This window comes from Lepidochelys olivacea (assembly GCF_965140295.1).
Source record: "Lepidochelys olivacea isolate rLepOli2 genome assembly, chromosome: 4".
NCBI classification, from domain to species: Eukaryota; Metazoa; Chordata; order Testudines; family Cheloniidae; genus Lepidochelys; species Lepidochelys olivacea.
In genome coordinates this window covers 102,961,406-102,977,020 of record NC_140414.1, presented here as the reverse complement: position 1 = coordinate 102,977,020, position 15,615 = coordinate 102,961,406, and the positions used below count along the sequence as shown (strand labels likewise).

The 15,615-nt window shown below is 40.2% G+C and overlaps 1 protein-coding gene across 6 annotated transcripts in view; it reads left to right on the top strand.

Annotated features, from left to right (window-relative positions):
- LIMCH1 (LIM and calponin homology domains 1) overlaps positions 1-15,615 on the top strand; it is a 314,351-nt gene that overhangs the window by 140,485 nt on the left and 158,251 nt on the right. For all 6 annotated transcript variants that reach the window (XM_084626956.1, XM_084626953.1, XM_084626952.1 and 3 more), the window contains exon 3: positions 650-719. In XM_084626956.1, coding sequence (XP_084483082.1) covers positions 650-719 — 70 coding nt within the window. The remainder of the gene's footprint in view (positions 1-649; positions 720-15,615) is intronic.

Below are 15,615 nucleotides of genomic sequence, written 5' to 3'. Positions count from 1 at the left end.
ATCCTGTTGTCAGATTTTTTCCCTTAAATTGAGCAGATGTTAGTTTGTACATGTAAACATGAGAGGATTAAACTGAAAGCATATTAAGGGCATATGTACACTACAAACTTCTGATGACATAACTTGCGTTGGCATGCATCCTTGGGTCATTGTATTGGCACTGAATGTACTTCCCAGGAGGGCTTGTTTTGATGCACAGTGCAGTGCACAATGGGTAGTTATCCCAGTGTGCATCTCACCACCGTCCAGTGCACGAAGTTCTGACAAAGCAAGGTGGGGCAGAAGCAAATCACACAGCTCTTTCCCTTTCCTTACCCCGACAGTAGAGAAGTTGCCATTTTGTCCTCTCGATCCCACTCCTTTATAAGCACCTTGACTTTTCCTCCTCTACTCGGTCCTCCACTGTGCTGTGTCTGGTCCTCCAAATGTGGAGTGTGGTGACCTGATTTGGATCAAAGCTTATCAAGGGCTTATAGACACTGACCTAATCTAGAGTTATAAATTTGGGAAATTTTATTTAATACTCTGTTAATGATTTTATAGGTGTTTCTTCCTTTTCAGGGATGTAATTTAGTTACTTACATGTTGGGGAAAAGGCTTTTTATTCATATTTTATAAATAATTTTAAAATATTTCTTTCTCATGACAGGTTACTGAATGCAATAAAGCCTGGACTGGTAAAAAAGATCAATAGACTGTCGACCCCTATTGCAGGGTTGGTGAGTATCTGAAACTGAGAGAAATCTTTCTCTATTCCTCTTGACATCCCAATTTCATGACAGTGATTCTTTTAATCCTGTAATATATTCTAAGGTAGTATAAACTCTTTTATCCTGTTAAACCCAGACAGTCCCAGTGCAGGAATTCCAATCTTAACTACTTCCATGGTGGCAGGAGAACTCAAATCCTATTAGTATCTCTCTTCTAGGCAGGGGCTAAATGTGGTGATTCCGAAGTAGATATTTTGGAGTTCTGGTGCCAGTTCTAGAAAGTTTTGATGCACCAAGACTGTTTAAACATTCAAGAATGAAAATACGATTGTTCTGGATGCCTTATTTAATGCATAACTATCTTTGTAATATAATTCTGGCTAAAAAACCAACCTGGTGTCTAGTGGGGAAGTGAAGGCAACTTTAAAAAATTATAACAAATGGAAGAAAGGGGAAGTTGATCAGAAGTTAGGAATTGTCAAAAATTGATAAGGGAACCCAAGGGGAAATACATGACCAACAGAGTTAATGATAATAAGGAGGAGTTTGTTCAATATATTAGGAACAAAAAGAATTCTGGCAATGGGATTGGTCCATTACTAGATGGAAATGGTGCAAAAAAGCAGAAGAGCTTAATAGACATTTCTGTTCTGCATTTGTGGGGAAAAAAGGATCATATAGTCTCATCATACCATCAGATGGTAACATTCTTTCCATCCGACTAGCATCTCTGGAGGATGTTAAACAGAAGCTACTAAAGTTAGACATTTTAAAATCAGCAGGTCCAGATAACTTGCATCCAAGAATTTTAAAAGAGCTGACTGAGGAGATTGCTGGACCATTAATGTTGATTTTTCAATAAGTTTTGGAGCACCATGGAAGTTCCAGAAGACTGGAAGAAATCTAATGTTATGTTCCTTTTAAAAAGGGGTAAATGGAATGACCCAGGTGATTATAAGTCTGTCAACCTGACATTGAGCCCAGGCAAAATAATGGAGTGGCTAATATGGGACTCCTTTAATAAAGAATTAAAGGAGGGTAATGTAATAACTGCAAATCAACACTAGTTTATGGAAAACAGATCCTGTCAAACTAACTTGATATCATTTTTTAAAAATGAGATTACAAATTTGGTTGATAAAGATAATAGTGTTGATGTAATATACTTAGACCTTTGTAAGGCATTTGACTTGGGACAGCACAACATTTTGATTAAAAAATTAGAACGATATAAAATTAACATGCCACACATTACATGGTTTAAAAACTGGCTAACTGATGGTCTCAAAGTGTAATTGTAAATGGGGAATCATCACTAAGCAGGTCTGTTTCCAGTGGGGTCCTGCAAGGGTTGGTTCTTGGCCCTGCACTATTTTACATTTTTATCTATGACTTGGAAGAAAACATAAAATTATTACTAATAAAGTTTGCAGCTGACACAAAAACTGGGGGAGTGATAAATTACAAAATTGACAGGTAGTGGGAGGAATAATGTAAATAGTATTGTTTTGTTGTGTCACTGTGTATTGCTGAGTTGAACTCCTGCTGCCTGAAATTTTTAAATTTCATGTGGTTTTAAGGTCTTATTCATGCAGGGAGTTACTTTTCACTTGTTTGAAAGTAATGTTTCTATTTCTATGCATCTATTTGCCTTTTGTTGTTGGTTTTTCTAAATACGTCTACAGTAATATACTAGTCTAGGGGAAAAAGACCCCACCCCCAAAAACCTCAAAAGTGAATTTACCAGTCTACAGTGATTTAATCTGTCTACAGTGATATGGATTAGCTGTTTAAAACAACAACCTCAAAAATGTCCCCATGCCTTTTGACTTGTAACCCAGTCCTGCTCCAACTGTCCTTTGTAAGCACTGTGGCATACCAACGTGATGAGTAAATTATAAATGCTGTGCAGAGATCCAAAACACCCATTGACTTCCGTGGAAAGAGGATCAGGCCTTCAGTCTGTTGTCAGTACTTTAAAAATAATATTTTTAATGAGTAGACACCATAAGTATGTTTATAAAATGTAGAGGATAACTTTTTCTTTTTCTTTCTTTTTTCCCCACTCTACCATGTCACATGTCTGGAGAAATCTGGAAGACTAACACTGTAGTCCAGAAACAGCTGTTTAGCTAGCTGACTGATGCACCTGAGGGACATTCCTTCCTTTATCAGAAGATCTTGTTTATTATATAAGCTACAGTTGGCTTGTCATAGTATATAGTCACTAGGGTGAATGAACTGGAAAGAAGTATGTATGACTCACCCCAGTGTGCGCACACTAGGCTGGAAATGGCCTCTAGAAAGTCAATATTTTTTCCACTCTATGAAACATACTTTATTTTGAACTCCAGAGACTGGTTCCACCTAAAACCGTAGCTCTGGTTTACAAGAACTTAGTGAAAAATAGGGTAAGTTTTACAACATCTGAACATGCCTCCAGTTACAGTATTCTGCACATGATTGTACAATTCCAGAGCATCAGTGCTCAAACACTTCAGTCGCTGTTCAAGTTTGATAAATCTCGATTCTCTGTTCTTTCTGTTGCACATGCTTAATAGCTGACATGAGTATTTGGTACAGCCCTGGAGGAAAACATCCAATTTTTGATGCTTTTTCAGAGTTGGAGATAAAGCTTTAATATAGCTGCCATGCTGAATACTTGAGAGTATTTATTTCTTGCTTAGCTTCTATATCCAAGGGCAAATGGTCAAATTCATTTCATGAGCATACAGTCATACAGTCATGTCATGAGCATACATAGCTCAACAAACAGCTTAGTTCAATTAAGTCTCAAGATACTCCTAGTATTTTTGGTGTGGGTCTGCTAAGGGCAGAAAGCAAAGAGGAGACTATGTCCAAAAGAACTTGTTGGCATTAGGCTTTCAGCCCATCTTGGTAGGAGGTATTAAGGACATCCAGATTGGTTCTGTGGACTCCTCGTGGCTGCAGCTGTTGCCCATATACTTCTATTTAGCATTTTAGTGGCTTCTCAGAAGAGAAGAATTCGTAGTGGAAAATATTATGCGTGGGTAATCTATTTTACCTACTGACTGAGCTGTCTTGGCTTTAGGGACTAATAAAAATGGCTACATCTCAAGCTACTCTGAAACTTCAGCTAGTCTTGTTGGCTTCCATGCATGACTTAATAAGGAGCGATTCATGATTTGTTCACAAATACTGTGCACACTAGGAGAACATCCATGCTGATAAGTATTATTTTGTATTGTGGCAACAGCTAAGGATTGAGGGATCAGGGCCTCATTATGTTAGGCACTGCACAAACAAGTAATCCAAAGACAAAATTCAGAGTGGTTGCCGTGTTAGTCTGTATCAGCAAAAACAAGAAGGAATCCTTGTGGCACCTTAGAGACTAACAAATTTATTTGGGTATAAGCTTTTGTGGACTAAAACCCACTCATCAGATGCATAGAGTGAAAAATACAGTAAGCAGTATAAATATTACAGCCCATGAAAAGATGGGAGTTGCCTTACCGTGTGTGTGTGTGGGGGGGGGAGGGGTCAGTGCTAACGAGGCCAGTTCAATTAAGGTGGAAGTGGCCTATTCTCAACCATTGACAAGAAGGGGTGAATATCAAGAGAGTGAAACTTACTTTTGTAGTGCTAATGAGGCCAATGCAATCAAGGTGGACGCTGCCCATTTCCAACACTTGACAAGAAGGTCTGAGTATCAGCAGAGGAAAAATTACTTTTTGTAATGACCCATCCACTCCCAGTCCTTATTCAGGCCTAATTTGATGGTGTCCAGTTTGCAAATTAATTCCAGTTCTGCAGTTTCTCGTTGAAGTCTGTTTTTGAAGTTTTTTTGTTGAAGAATTGCTACTTTTAAATCTGTTAGTGAGTGTCCAGGGAGATTGAAGTGCTCTCCTACTGGTTTTTGAATGTTACAATTCTTGATGTCTGATTTGTGTAATTTACTCTTTTGCATAGAGACTGTCCGGTTTGGCCAATGTACATGGCAGAGGGGCATTGCTGGCATGTTGGTAGATGTGCACAGGTGAACAAGCCCCTGATAGTATGGCTGATGTGGTTAGGTCCTACAGTGGTGTCCCTTGAATAGATATGCAGACAGAACTGGCTTACTGTATTTTTCACTCTGTGCATCTGATGGAGTGGATTTTAGCCCACGAAAGCTTATGCCCAAATACATTTTTTAGTCTCTAAGGTGTCACAAGGACTCCTCGTTGTTTTTGCCAAAGACAAGAAAATCCCTGCCCAGTCAGAGAGCTCACAGTATTGGATTTTGACAATCACCATGGGTAAATATGCTCAAAACACAGCTGTCAAGCATGGTTTTAATTTGCTTCCAAATTCAGGGTGGTTGCTGCTTCTGTTAACAGCAGTCCATAAATTGTGCTTTGCTAGAGCCAAATGGAACCTGGACATTAAAATTTTGGCTTGCTTCTAAGCTTAGGACCTACAATGTTTGAGTACATACAAAATTTGATTAAGCATATGCAGGAATGAGAATGTAATTTATTTGTTAATATGAAAATATAGCTTTACTTACAAAAAATCTAATGTACAGAATACCCCAATAATATGTTATGTCATTAATAGTGATGGAGTGTTTCATTTAAAAGAGCTTTCTTCTGGAAACCTCTGTCTTCAAGCCAGGAATTGATATTCAACTTTCAGTTGTTAACATTGTCAACCTTCCAGAAACTCCATCTTTGTGTTTAACTATGGACATCTGGAAAGGTGTTTTGTTTGCTTCACTAAATAGAAGCCCAGCTAACATTATGAAACCCTTATAATGAAAAGAGCAGTGGTTTAGAGTAGATTTAATGATTTCATTAAACCTGCAATTTTTCATTGAGTCAAGTTGCTGTTAATTTAATCAATTTGGTGTAATATATTTAAGTGGTCACCATTTTTAAAAGTTGGCTTTTACCGATAGTTATTTCATACCACTGCGTAGTGCCATGTATATTTCTTACCTCATTATTTTCATAAATTTATATTATTTCAGACACCACTGTGGATAAATGCTGACTTTTCAATGGTAACCACTCTATATTACTTCTGGAAAAAGTTTTTTTCACTTCCAGATTTTTCTCCTTGTCCCTGAATAATGTCACTTTATGAGAAAAGAAAAAAGTTTATGCCTTATCTTTAGTTTGACAGGGCTTAGCAGACTTTATAGCCTTTATTTCAGTTCCTTGCACTATCCCCACAGGAATTTAGACATTTACTTCAGAGTCTGTGTGAAAGAGTCAAATATAATAGTAGGAAATAGCCAAGACAAAGTTGAGGGGCTGAACTTTTGATCATATCTTGGCTCATGGTTCAGCACTAATGAAGAAACGTCTGTATACTGCAATATTTAATTTTCAATTTATGTATTGTACACAGCTCTGCATATTTTTGAAGTTTAGCAATAGGAAAACATCTCCCCAAAAGCTGCCTGAGTGCATAGTTAATACACTGAAAGGAAGAGAATGATAACATACTGTGTTAAAATGACTGGTTCCCTTTAAAACAGGCTTTTTAGTAAATTATTTTCTTAGGAAGTTTGTCTTGGCAAAGTAATCTTCAGGAACTTGCTGGAAACCTTGTTAAGAGTCATAGTTGCCTGTCTGCTGGTATCTGGGATTTTCTTTAAACACTGAACTGTTGCATAAATTACTGTATATTTTTGGATGTACATGTTAGCTCATAGATATTTCAGAACTGTGCACTATTCTCTTTCATAAGGTACATAACAAGGAATTAAATTTTATGGGAGGTGAATGCATAGAACTTTAATGGTGTACATTGTTATGGTGAATAATCAGGGCATTTAGGGAAAGGAGAAAGATGAAGTGATATGAAACAATTTTATTTGTTATATTTTTAATATTTATTGCTTTACAAAGAGTACCTTCCCCTTGTTTTTTTGCCTCACCAATTCTTTATTCTTTTTTTGTGTGTGTGTAACGTTCACTGGTTTGTAGTTGCAACATATTTCTCTCTAGTAGTATCCAAACTCATCATACAGGATAACTTTTCCATTTCTCTATTCTACACATGCTTTAATTCAGTGGTTCTCAAACTTTTGTACTGATGACCCCTTTCACATAGCAAGCCTCTGTGTGCGACCTCTTCCCCCCCTTATTAATTTAAAACACTTTTTTACATATTTAACCAGTGGCGAATTAATGATTTTGCCGCCCCTAAGCCCAGAAATAATTGCATCCCCAGCCCCGCAGCTCACCTCCTCTCCGCCTCCACCCCTGAGCGTTCTGCTGGGTCCTGCTTCTCCCCACTTCCTGCCAGTGCTTGTGCGTGACACAGCTTCATGAAGAGGGGAGAAGGGGAGGAATGCAGCACTCTCAGGAGAGGAGGTGGGGCTGGGGCGGGGATTTGGGGAAGGGAGGGGACGGGGAAGGGGTGGAGTTGGGGCGGCACCGGGGGAAGCAGCCTCTGGCTGCTATTATAAATTTGCTGGCCCTGCAGATTTGCCACCCTAGGCCTAGGCCTTGTCGGCCTAGGCATTAATACGCCGCTAATTTAACACCATTATAAATGGTGGAGGCAAAGTGGGGTTTGGGGTGGAGGGTGACAGCTCACAACCCCCCATGTAACAACCTCATGACCCACTGTTTGAGAACCCCAGCTTTAATTGCTGATGGCGGTGTCTCTAAACAAACCAGTCTCTCATCACAACTATCTCTGAATAGAAGTCTCGCTGCTCAAGTTGAGTCACTGTTTTCAAGTGTGATGAATTTTACTTCTGCTCTTACTTCTGTTTAGTTCTCATGTAGATCTTGGCATTGGTAGCCACAGAAATGCTTGAGGATAGTGATGGATGAAATGGTAAACATCTACACAGCAAAGTCCTTCAATCGTTGGCCATAAATTCTGTGATAAAAGTGGTGCCATTCTAAATAGTCACTGGTTGTTTTACACCACCTATGTCTGATTCCAGTATTAACATCTGAAAATTTGCTAAAACAATACCTCTAGTGTGACCAGTGGTCAGGAACGGTGCTGTGTGTTTTGGCTCAACATTGGCTCATCCGTAATGTGTGCTGGATTCCAGCTGTAACAGAATGCTGTCTTTAATTCATTTGTTATGTGTCCTTGCATGCTTGTTTTTTCCCCCCAAGCCCTCTAGACTCTTCTTTCAAATGGAATTTCCATTCCATTTTTCCTTTCTGTTGGATTGATGTCACCTGGGAGGGACAGAGCAGCCTTATAAATTGCATACTTTCCTGTTACTGAATTTAGCCATGTGCTGTGTTCATATTAATCTCTGCTTTTTATGAAAGTGTAGAAGTGAACAGAAAGGCTTAGCTATAGTTCTTCCTTAATGGAGTGTGAACTGAGTCCAATGATACTATGGCTAATTCACCATCGAAAACAAAATAAAAGAGCTGTTGGTTGCAAAAATTTAACAGGGTCCTTGGCAGCAGAGAACTCAGAGAAATCCAAGGAAATAGCATTTCTGGGTGTGGGGAGGGAATAGAAAACAGTAAAACTAAAATTTTAAATTGAAATTCAGCTGTTTTTCAACTGGATTGATAGGTTTATTGCTCGCAAGTATTTCTCCATAAGCCCATCTCTTTCCTCAGTCCTGAAAAGAAGGAACAGGCCAAATGCAACACTGGCAAAAATGTCTATATCAATGTCTGCATCTCTGTGGAAATCTTTCATTGGAGGAACTGTACATGCTTGCTGCACAGATGGATTTGGCTCAAACTCACACACTTTAATGTTTGAAGTTAATCATCATACTGACAGTAGTATCTGTACTGGAGACCTAACCTACCAAATTGGTTTACATCGTATTTTTCAGTATCCAAGTTTAACCTTAAATTGACCTAAGATTTGCAGAGTAAAGGGATGCATATGCAACAGACTATCAGCTGGCATGGTATACAATCAGAAGAGAGAGGTAAATAACCCCTCCAATTTATTCAATAGTAATTTTGCTGTTGAAGTGTTGAGCTGAATTAAGCCGTAACCCATATTTGAAATATAGTAATCAGATAATACAAGGAAGCTATGCTGCATATTACTTAAGCAAAATAAACAAAAAAGAAAACCCCCTGGGTTTCACTTTGAATATATACTTTGAATGTAATGTACAGTTAAGAGCTTTGGAAAGATATGGTTGTGGCTTGCTGGTATCTCCTTTGTTTTTGTTTTTTTTTGAGTAATATGGAGAGAACAGACAGCTTTGCAGAACCCATTAATAAAAAGACATTTTTAGCACTGGGAATAGTAGAATGTTCTGACATGCTATTCATGTTACAGTTAGATGACTGACACAGCTTCACTGCTTTGTGGACCTCATGTACCCTTGTGACAGATATTTATTCCATCAATGTGTATGTTGATGGAAGATAAAAGAACTCAATTGGTTCTAAGGTGCCACAAGTACTCCTTTTCTTTTTGCGAATACAGACTAACACGGCTGTTACTCTGAAGTGGTCAGTTTGGATGAGCTATTACCAGCAGGAGAGTGAGTTTGTGTGTGTATGGGGGTGGGGGGGATGTGAGAAAACCTGGATTTGTGCAGGAAATAGCCCAACTTGATTGTCATGCACATTGTGTAAAGAGTTGTCACTTTGGATGGGCTATCACCAGCAGGAGAGTGAATTTGTGTGGGGGGGTGGAGGGTGAGAAAACCTGGATTTGTGCTGGAAATGGCCCACCTGATGATCACTTTAGATAAGCTATTACCAGCAGGACAGTGGGGTGGGAGGAGGTATTGGTTCATATTCTCTGTGTATATATAAAGTCTGCTGCAGTTTCCACGATATGCATCTGATGAAGTGAGCTGTAGCTCACGAAAGCTTATGCTCTAATAAATTGGTTAGTCTCTAAGGTGCCACAAGTACTCCTTTTCTTTTTGCGAATACAGACTAACACGGCTGTTACTCTGAAACCTGTCAGTTGGATTTGTCCCTTACACAGTTCTTTTCCGTATCTTTTTCTGTATAAATATAACACTATCTGAAAATGATGCGTCTTACAATTTTTCTCCGTTTTTCTGATGTATGCAAAATTAGTAATATCCTTATATTTTTCTTGGAGGCGTTACTTGCTAGAATGCGTGCCCCAACATGATAGGGTGTGCCTGGCAGCTTTTCATAATAACTGGAGAAAGCAGCCCCTCCTCTTTCTTTCAAAAAACTACATGCAAAATATTATTGCAGGGATAGGCTTGTCACTTTAATTCTCTTATATTCAACTTGAACTTGGGGGAAAGACGATTGTTCAGAGGTTAATTAACTTTCATTGGAAATATTCCACATAGATGTAATCTTAAACAGTAGCTGTTGCTTAAGTGGAGTAGGGACTCCATTTGATTCATTACTTGAGGGAATGTTCTTGCTTATTTTCCTCTTTGGTCACCTGGGATTTCATACTAACATTCCTGATTGGAAGGAAGCCATGTGACCTCGCTGGAACTATAAAGGAGATCAAATTCTGCCCTCCTGTGTCAGCAATTAAAATAGTCTTCAGTAGGAACTGGAGGTCCCTAACTGAAGGCAACATTTGCTCCATGTTGGTTACTGCTCCATAACATAGTAATGTGGATGGATTTAGATATATGGGGAAAAACTGTGGCCTAGGATTGGCTGGAAAGTCATGTAATTGTTTCATTAAGCGGTGGGCATGGAGTGATTAGGCAAGTGTAGACCAATGAGCACATGTTAACTGAGTATAATACTCAATACCAGTCCCACTGGTCGCCCATGCAGTCTTATCTCTGGGGTGCAGGTTGTCAGTGGACAATGACCCTTGTGTTTGAGCAGTTTAATACAAGGTCAGTTTTCTGTGATAAGAGCCATATGATAAATTGCATTTATCATGTATCTTTGACCATCCTATCTGTGCTATGCCCACTAATTCATCTCCTCCGAATCTCTTCCAATGTTCCCAATTCTGGAGCAGCATCAAATGCTTGTTTTCAAAATATCTTTCCAAAATTACACAAGTAAATCAGATAGAAAATAATCAGTTCTGCACCAGTGATGGTTTGGCATTTTAATATCTGATGACCCGTAAGGACTAAAGTTAAGTTTCGTATATCATTGAAGTTGAAACCTCTCCAGTTTGCCAGTGGTATAATGTACTTAGCCCCGGAAGGTCATGAGTTATTTTAAGTGGAGCTAATAGCACAGCCTATAATTAAGGTTGCCTGACACTTCCCATTATAAGACCCTGTTTTCAGTTGCTTATCACTTTGCCAACCTTCAACCATTGGGACTGAAACTTACTATGCCAACTGTCTGCCTTAGGATGGGTTCTCCACCCCCTCCCACGGAGTTTCAGCAAAAATGATGAATCCTTTTCAGAGAATGAGATTAGGGGGAACTACACTGTTTGTCAACTTTGAAAAGAAATATTTCAGCTTTTTGTTGTTGAGAGGTTCTAGTGCCTGCATGTTTTGTTTTTTGAAAAGGTGACCTTTGGTTTGAGAGATGCCTGTTGCTGTCCCCCTGGAAAACTACCCACACTTGACGAAGTCCTTTCAAACAAACAAACAAAAAGGCATATCATGTGTTCAGTAGAACTGTTACATTTTCCCAAAGATTCTCCCCTGAGGCTGCAGGAGCTGAGCAGGACTTTCTCTGAAGTTCTGATCCTGGAAGCTAGGGGTTGCTGTGGCACTAGGCACAGATTCTGAGGGCAGAGGCCCTTTCTTCTGTGCTCTCAGTGCTATTCCTGTTGTGGCCATGGTGGCATGGAGGAGGTGAAAGGAAGCTGCCTGAAATGCACAGGGTTCAGGCAGAGATAATAGATTGGGACAGAGAAGCAAAGGGAAGACTGGGAATGGGTGTGTTTGGTGGGGAATATTGGATCTGGCTGGGCAAGGAAAGTGGAGGGGAAAATTGGGAGCGGGAGCCAGGCTGGGGGAAGAGTGGGATTGGACATGGAGTTTGGAGGGGCAGACTAGGACTGACTGGACAAGGAGACTGGTACTGGGATTTTAAAAGACTGATACAGGAAGCTAGAGTGAAACTAGGATAAGGAGATAGGACTAGCACAGGGACAGGCTGGAGGAGACATGGGCAGAAAGGATTAAACTTGGGGGGAGCAGGGGCAGAAGGGTCTGTGCAGGGCACATTCCCCTCCAGAACCTGGAATGGAGCCAAGGATTCCCAAATCCCAGCATTCCTCTTTGAAAAAGGATGGAAAATTGTCTCATTCCACCCTAGTGGCTCGTCCACGTAGAAGCTGACTACCTTAATAGCGTTATCCGTTACCCTGCTAGTTCACGTGTCAGAGGTCTGTGTAGTGGATCTAACTGTTCCAACCCTACTGATGAACCACGTGGGTGTCAATATAATGCCACGCGAGAGAATTTCTGTTTTGTTCAGTTTTCTTTTTAAAAGGAAATCACATACATAAAACTTAAAATAATATTAAGGTTGCAATGTCAAGCACTCACAAGTTAGGAAATACCAGAATTAAGGTTCTTCAAGTGCTGTCCCTGTGGGTGCCCCACTTCAGATGTCAGTGTGCCCCAGGGCTGCTGATCGGAGATTTACGGTAGCAGTGTCCATGCTGGTTGCGCATGTGGAGTAGGCATCTCACGGTGACGTTGGTGCTGCGTCGAGCGCACGCACAACCCGAGCCCTACAGTTCCTTCTCAACTGTCCTCGGCTGAAGACAGAGCTCTGGGGCAGTGTTCATCACTCTTCCCAAACCTTTCGAAATAATAGTTTAAATAGTTAGTCATCTATAAAGTTAGTGTTATACTTATTTTTATTACAAAAAAAAAGTTTTTCTCTAATTACCCATCCTGCACCAGGGGCTGGCTCCCCATTAAGATACCTGGCTCCCCAGGCTTCAAGCAAACTTGTCTAGGTAGGGACCATTCCGCTGTTCTGTTTGTACTGCACTGAGCACAATGGGGCTCCATTCTTGGGTGGCCCTTAGCCACTACTGTAATTGTCCGAGAGTGAGAGGAGATTAACTTTAGTGCAAAGGGGACTGTCCAGATCAGAGAGGGCATAAGTATGGTGTGCTTATGCCTCATTCTACAGTGACCTTTTTCCAGACTCAGCTCATGTTCCTTCCGGGTTCCTTCAGGTAGCTCCTCCTTAACCTTAAGGCAAGTCAACTTGCCAGCTCCAGTCTTCAACCTGAATCATGCTAGGTCTCTGCAAAACTCAGAATTAAGTCTATTAAATATGATACAGCCTTGTCTGATTAACTTGCATTGAAGCTCCATTTTCCTTTTGTTAGCAGCAATTTTGTGGTGTTGGTACCCAATCTCATCTTATTACGGCTGTTAGTGAAAGTCTGATTAACAGCAGTAAGTTGCAAAGGTGTATCTTATGCTTCACAACCCTGCTAATTGGCAATCAGTAAGCAGGTTCCAGGAAACCAGTGTGGGAGCACTACTCCCTCACAACCTCCAGCCACCTTCTGTGTAATCTCATCGTTGAACTGAACCTCATGCTGTGGAGCGTCTGTCCTCAGACTTTCAGCTGATGATGCTGGTTGTTTATTCCTTGCCTTCTATCGTCAGAGCAGTCCATTGCTTGTGATTATTATTCAGCTTTAAGACAAATGGGTTGCACTGGTCTTTGTTTTAAAAGTATTTTAATGTTTCCAATCAACTTTACTGAAGAAAGTTACTTCTCCTTGATTGGTTCTTGGAACAGTTTTAGGGATAGTGGAATGGATTCCTCCTCTCCTAGCATTACAGTTGCATTTGTAACAGGATCTCTGGCAGGCTTTCACTCCAGCTGTATGTTCTGGACTGCCAGCAAGTCTGTCTTAGCCATCATGTCCTCAACTTCACTTTGGTGCTCAGACTTCCAGAAGTTAGAGGTCCCAGAGGTTCCCACCCAGCTCCTTGATGGAGTCTTCCTGTGTTGCTTTGAGCCAGGACAGCAGACCTAGTTGCCAGATGCTCGGACTCATGACAATTGTGCTTAGAGTTGTTGCTGTTTTAGTGAAGTCCTTGTGGTAGCAGGTATAGCTTCCCTGATGTCATTTAGGCATGTACTTGTGAAGGAAGGGCCAGCCGATGGCTGAATGCGGCCCACCTTCAATGTTGCTTTGTAGACCTACTCAGGGCCACATCTTAGAATGCTGCCTCCTGCCGCATTGGCTCCATGGCTAGCAGAACGCTAGCTGGGCACATCTTACCCCATCTCACTAGGTCTTTGTTAGTCCCACAGCCTACAGGAATGACCCTCCCTCCTCCATGGCAGGATTATTCTTGATGTCTTCTTCTTGGTACAAGTTTTCAGTCCAAACTCAGTGTGTCTGTTGGATGATAAACATGATGCTTTTGAACTGCTTCTGGAGTTGCAAAGATTAGGCCATGTCTACACTAGCAAGCTTACAACGGCACAATGCAGCTGTGCTGCTGTAAGATTGCTCATGTGGTTCCTCTATGTCGGCGAGAGAGACTCTCCTGCTGACATAGCGCTGTGCACACAGGCACATCTGTTGGTGTAGCTTCTGTCACTTGGAGGGGTGTTTTTTCACACACCTCTGAACAACACAAAGTATACCAACAAAAATGTTAGTGTAGACATAGCCCTAGTGATATACAATTGACATAAGCGTACAGTGGGTCCTCCGTTTAAAAGGGGACGTAGAATAGGTTCAGATATTTGAAGTTTCAGGTAATCCAAGGGAACTTTCACTCTAACTAATACATGTCAGGAACATGATTCTTGTTTGAATAACTAGGAGGTTTGGATAACTAAGGTGATATTGTAAATACGTGGTGAAAATAGTGCTAGACAGCTCTGTTTGATTAATATTCTGAGCTACCAACTGATGAACTTTCAGTGGCTGAACTAGCAAAACAGTTTATATGGCTTTGCCCTGAATGCAGAAGTGGAAAAAATCCTTTCTTTTTGCACAGCACTCGGATGTTTTCCTTCATTAAGTTTCTCCTGTTATCCTTATAAAGGTCAGATGGTAGCTGCTGCTTAAGCACAACCATCACATGAAAAGCACAGCTTGAAATGTTCTCAGTATGACACAATGTATCTGACAGTGCTATGGTATTTTATGTACCTACTTTAAATAAAATAAGGTTTAAAAAATAAAAACTATGTGCAGCTAACATGGCTATTTTTTCAGTGTAAAGCATGCTTTTGAAATAACCCTTGCCTTACATTGACATTGGACATCGAAACATAGAAACTAGGGCCAAATACAGAAATTCCATAGATTTTTAGCTAAAACCGTTTGTGAAAACTTGTAGATCAATTGGAATATTCCCCTGAGATTACTAATTGTCCCTGCCTAAAAGGATTTATAAAATTTAGAAGCAGACTGATGTAAAAATTACATTTGCCTTATTTTGCATTAAAATGGCATTTAAAGACTGACACAATGGCAAACTTTAATAATTATGCAGTTTAGAGAGTAATCTGATTGATTTTAAATATTTTTCTCCTCACTTGTTTAGAGAGACTTGTATGAAAACAGAATCTTTCTTCCTTGGGTTAATCTCTTCCTACTTTTCATGCCTAGCATTTGCCTAACGCTTCTGTTTATGGTGGCATAATTTAGATTCTCTAGTCTGAGGAATATGATGTCACAGAGGATGATGACTTGAGACATGGAAGAAGTAAGACGAGTAAGTCTCTCATTCATAGAAAAATATTCTTGGTAGTAACAACTGAGTGAAGAAACTTATCATTTGGGAATGATCATGAAACAAGCTGTCGTCCCGCCCCCGAAAATTCCCATGACGAGTCGCTTGTTCTCTAACACTTGCTACAAAGCAGCCCACAACAACATGAAGTAAATGAAAGAATGTGTTACAGGGTTTCAGAGCTATTCCTTATATATCTGGCCTGAATTTTCAGTGTCACTAGTGAATCTCAGCGCCTCAGTTTTTGAGTACCCAACTTGACTCACCTTTTAGAAGGCCCTGATTTTTCAAATAGCAGATGCCCAGCACTAT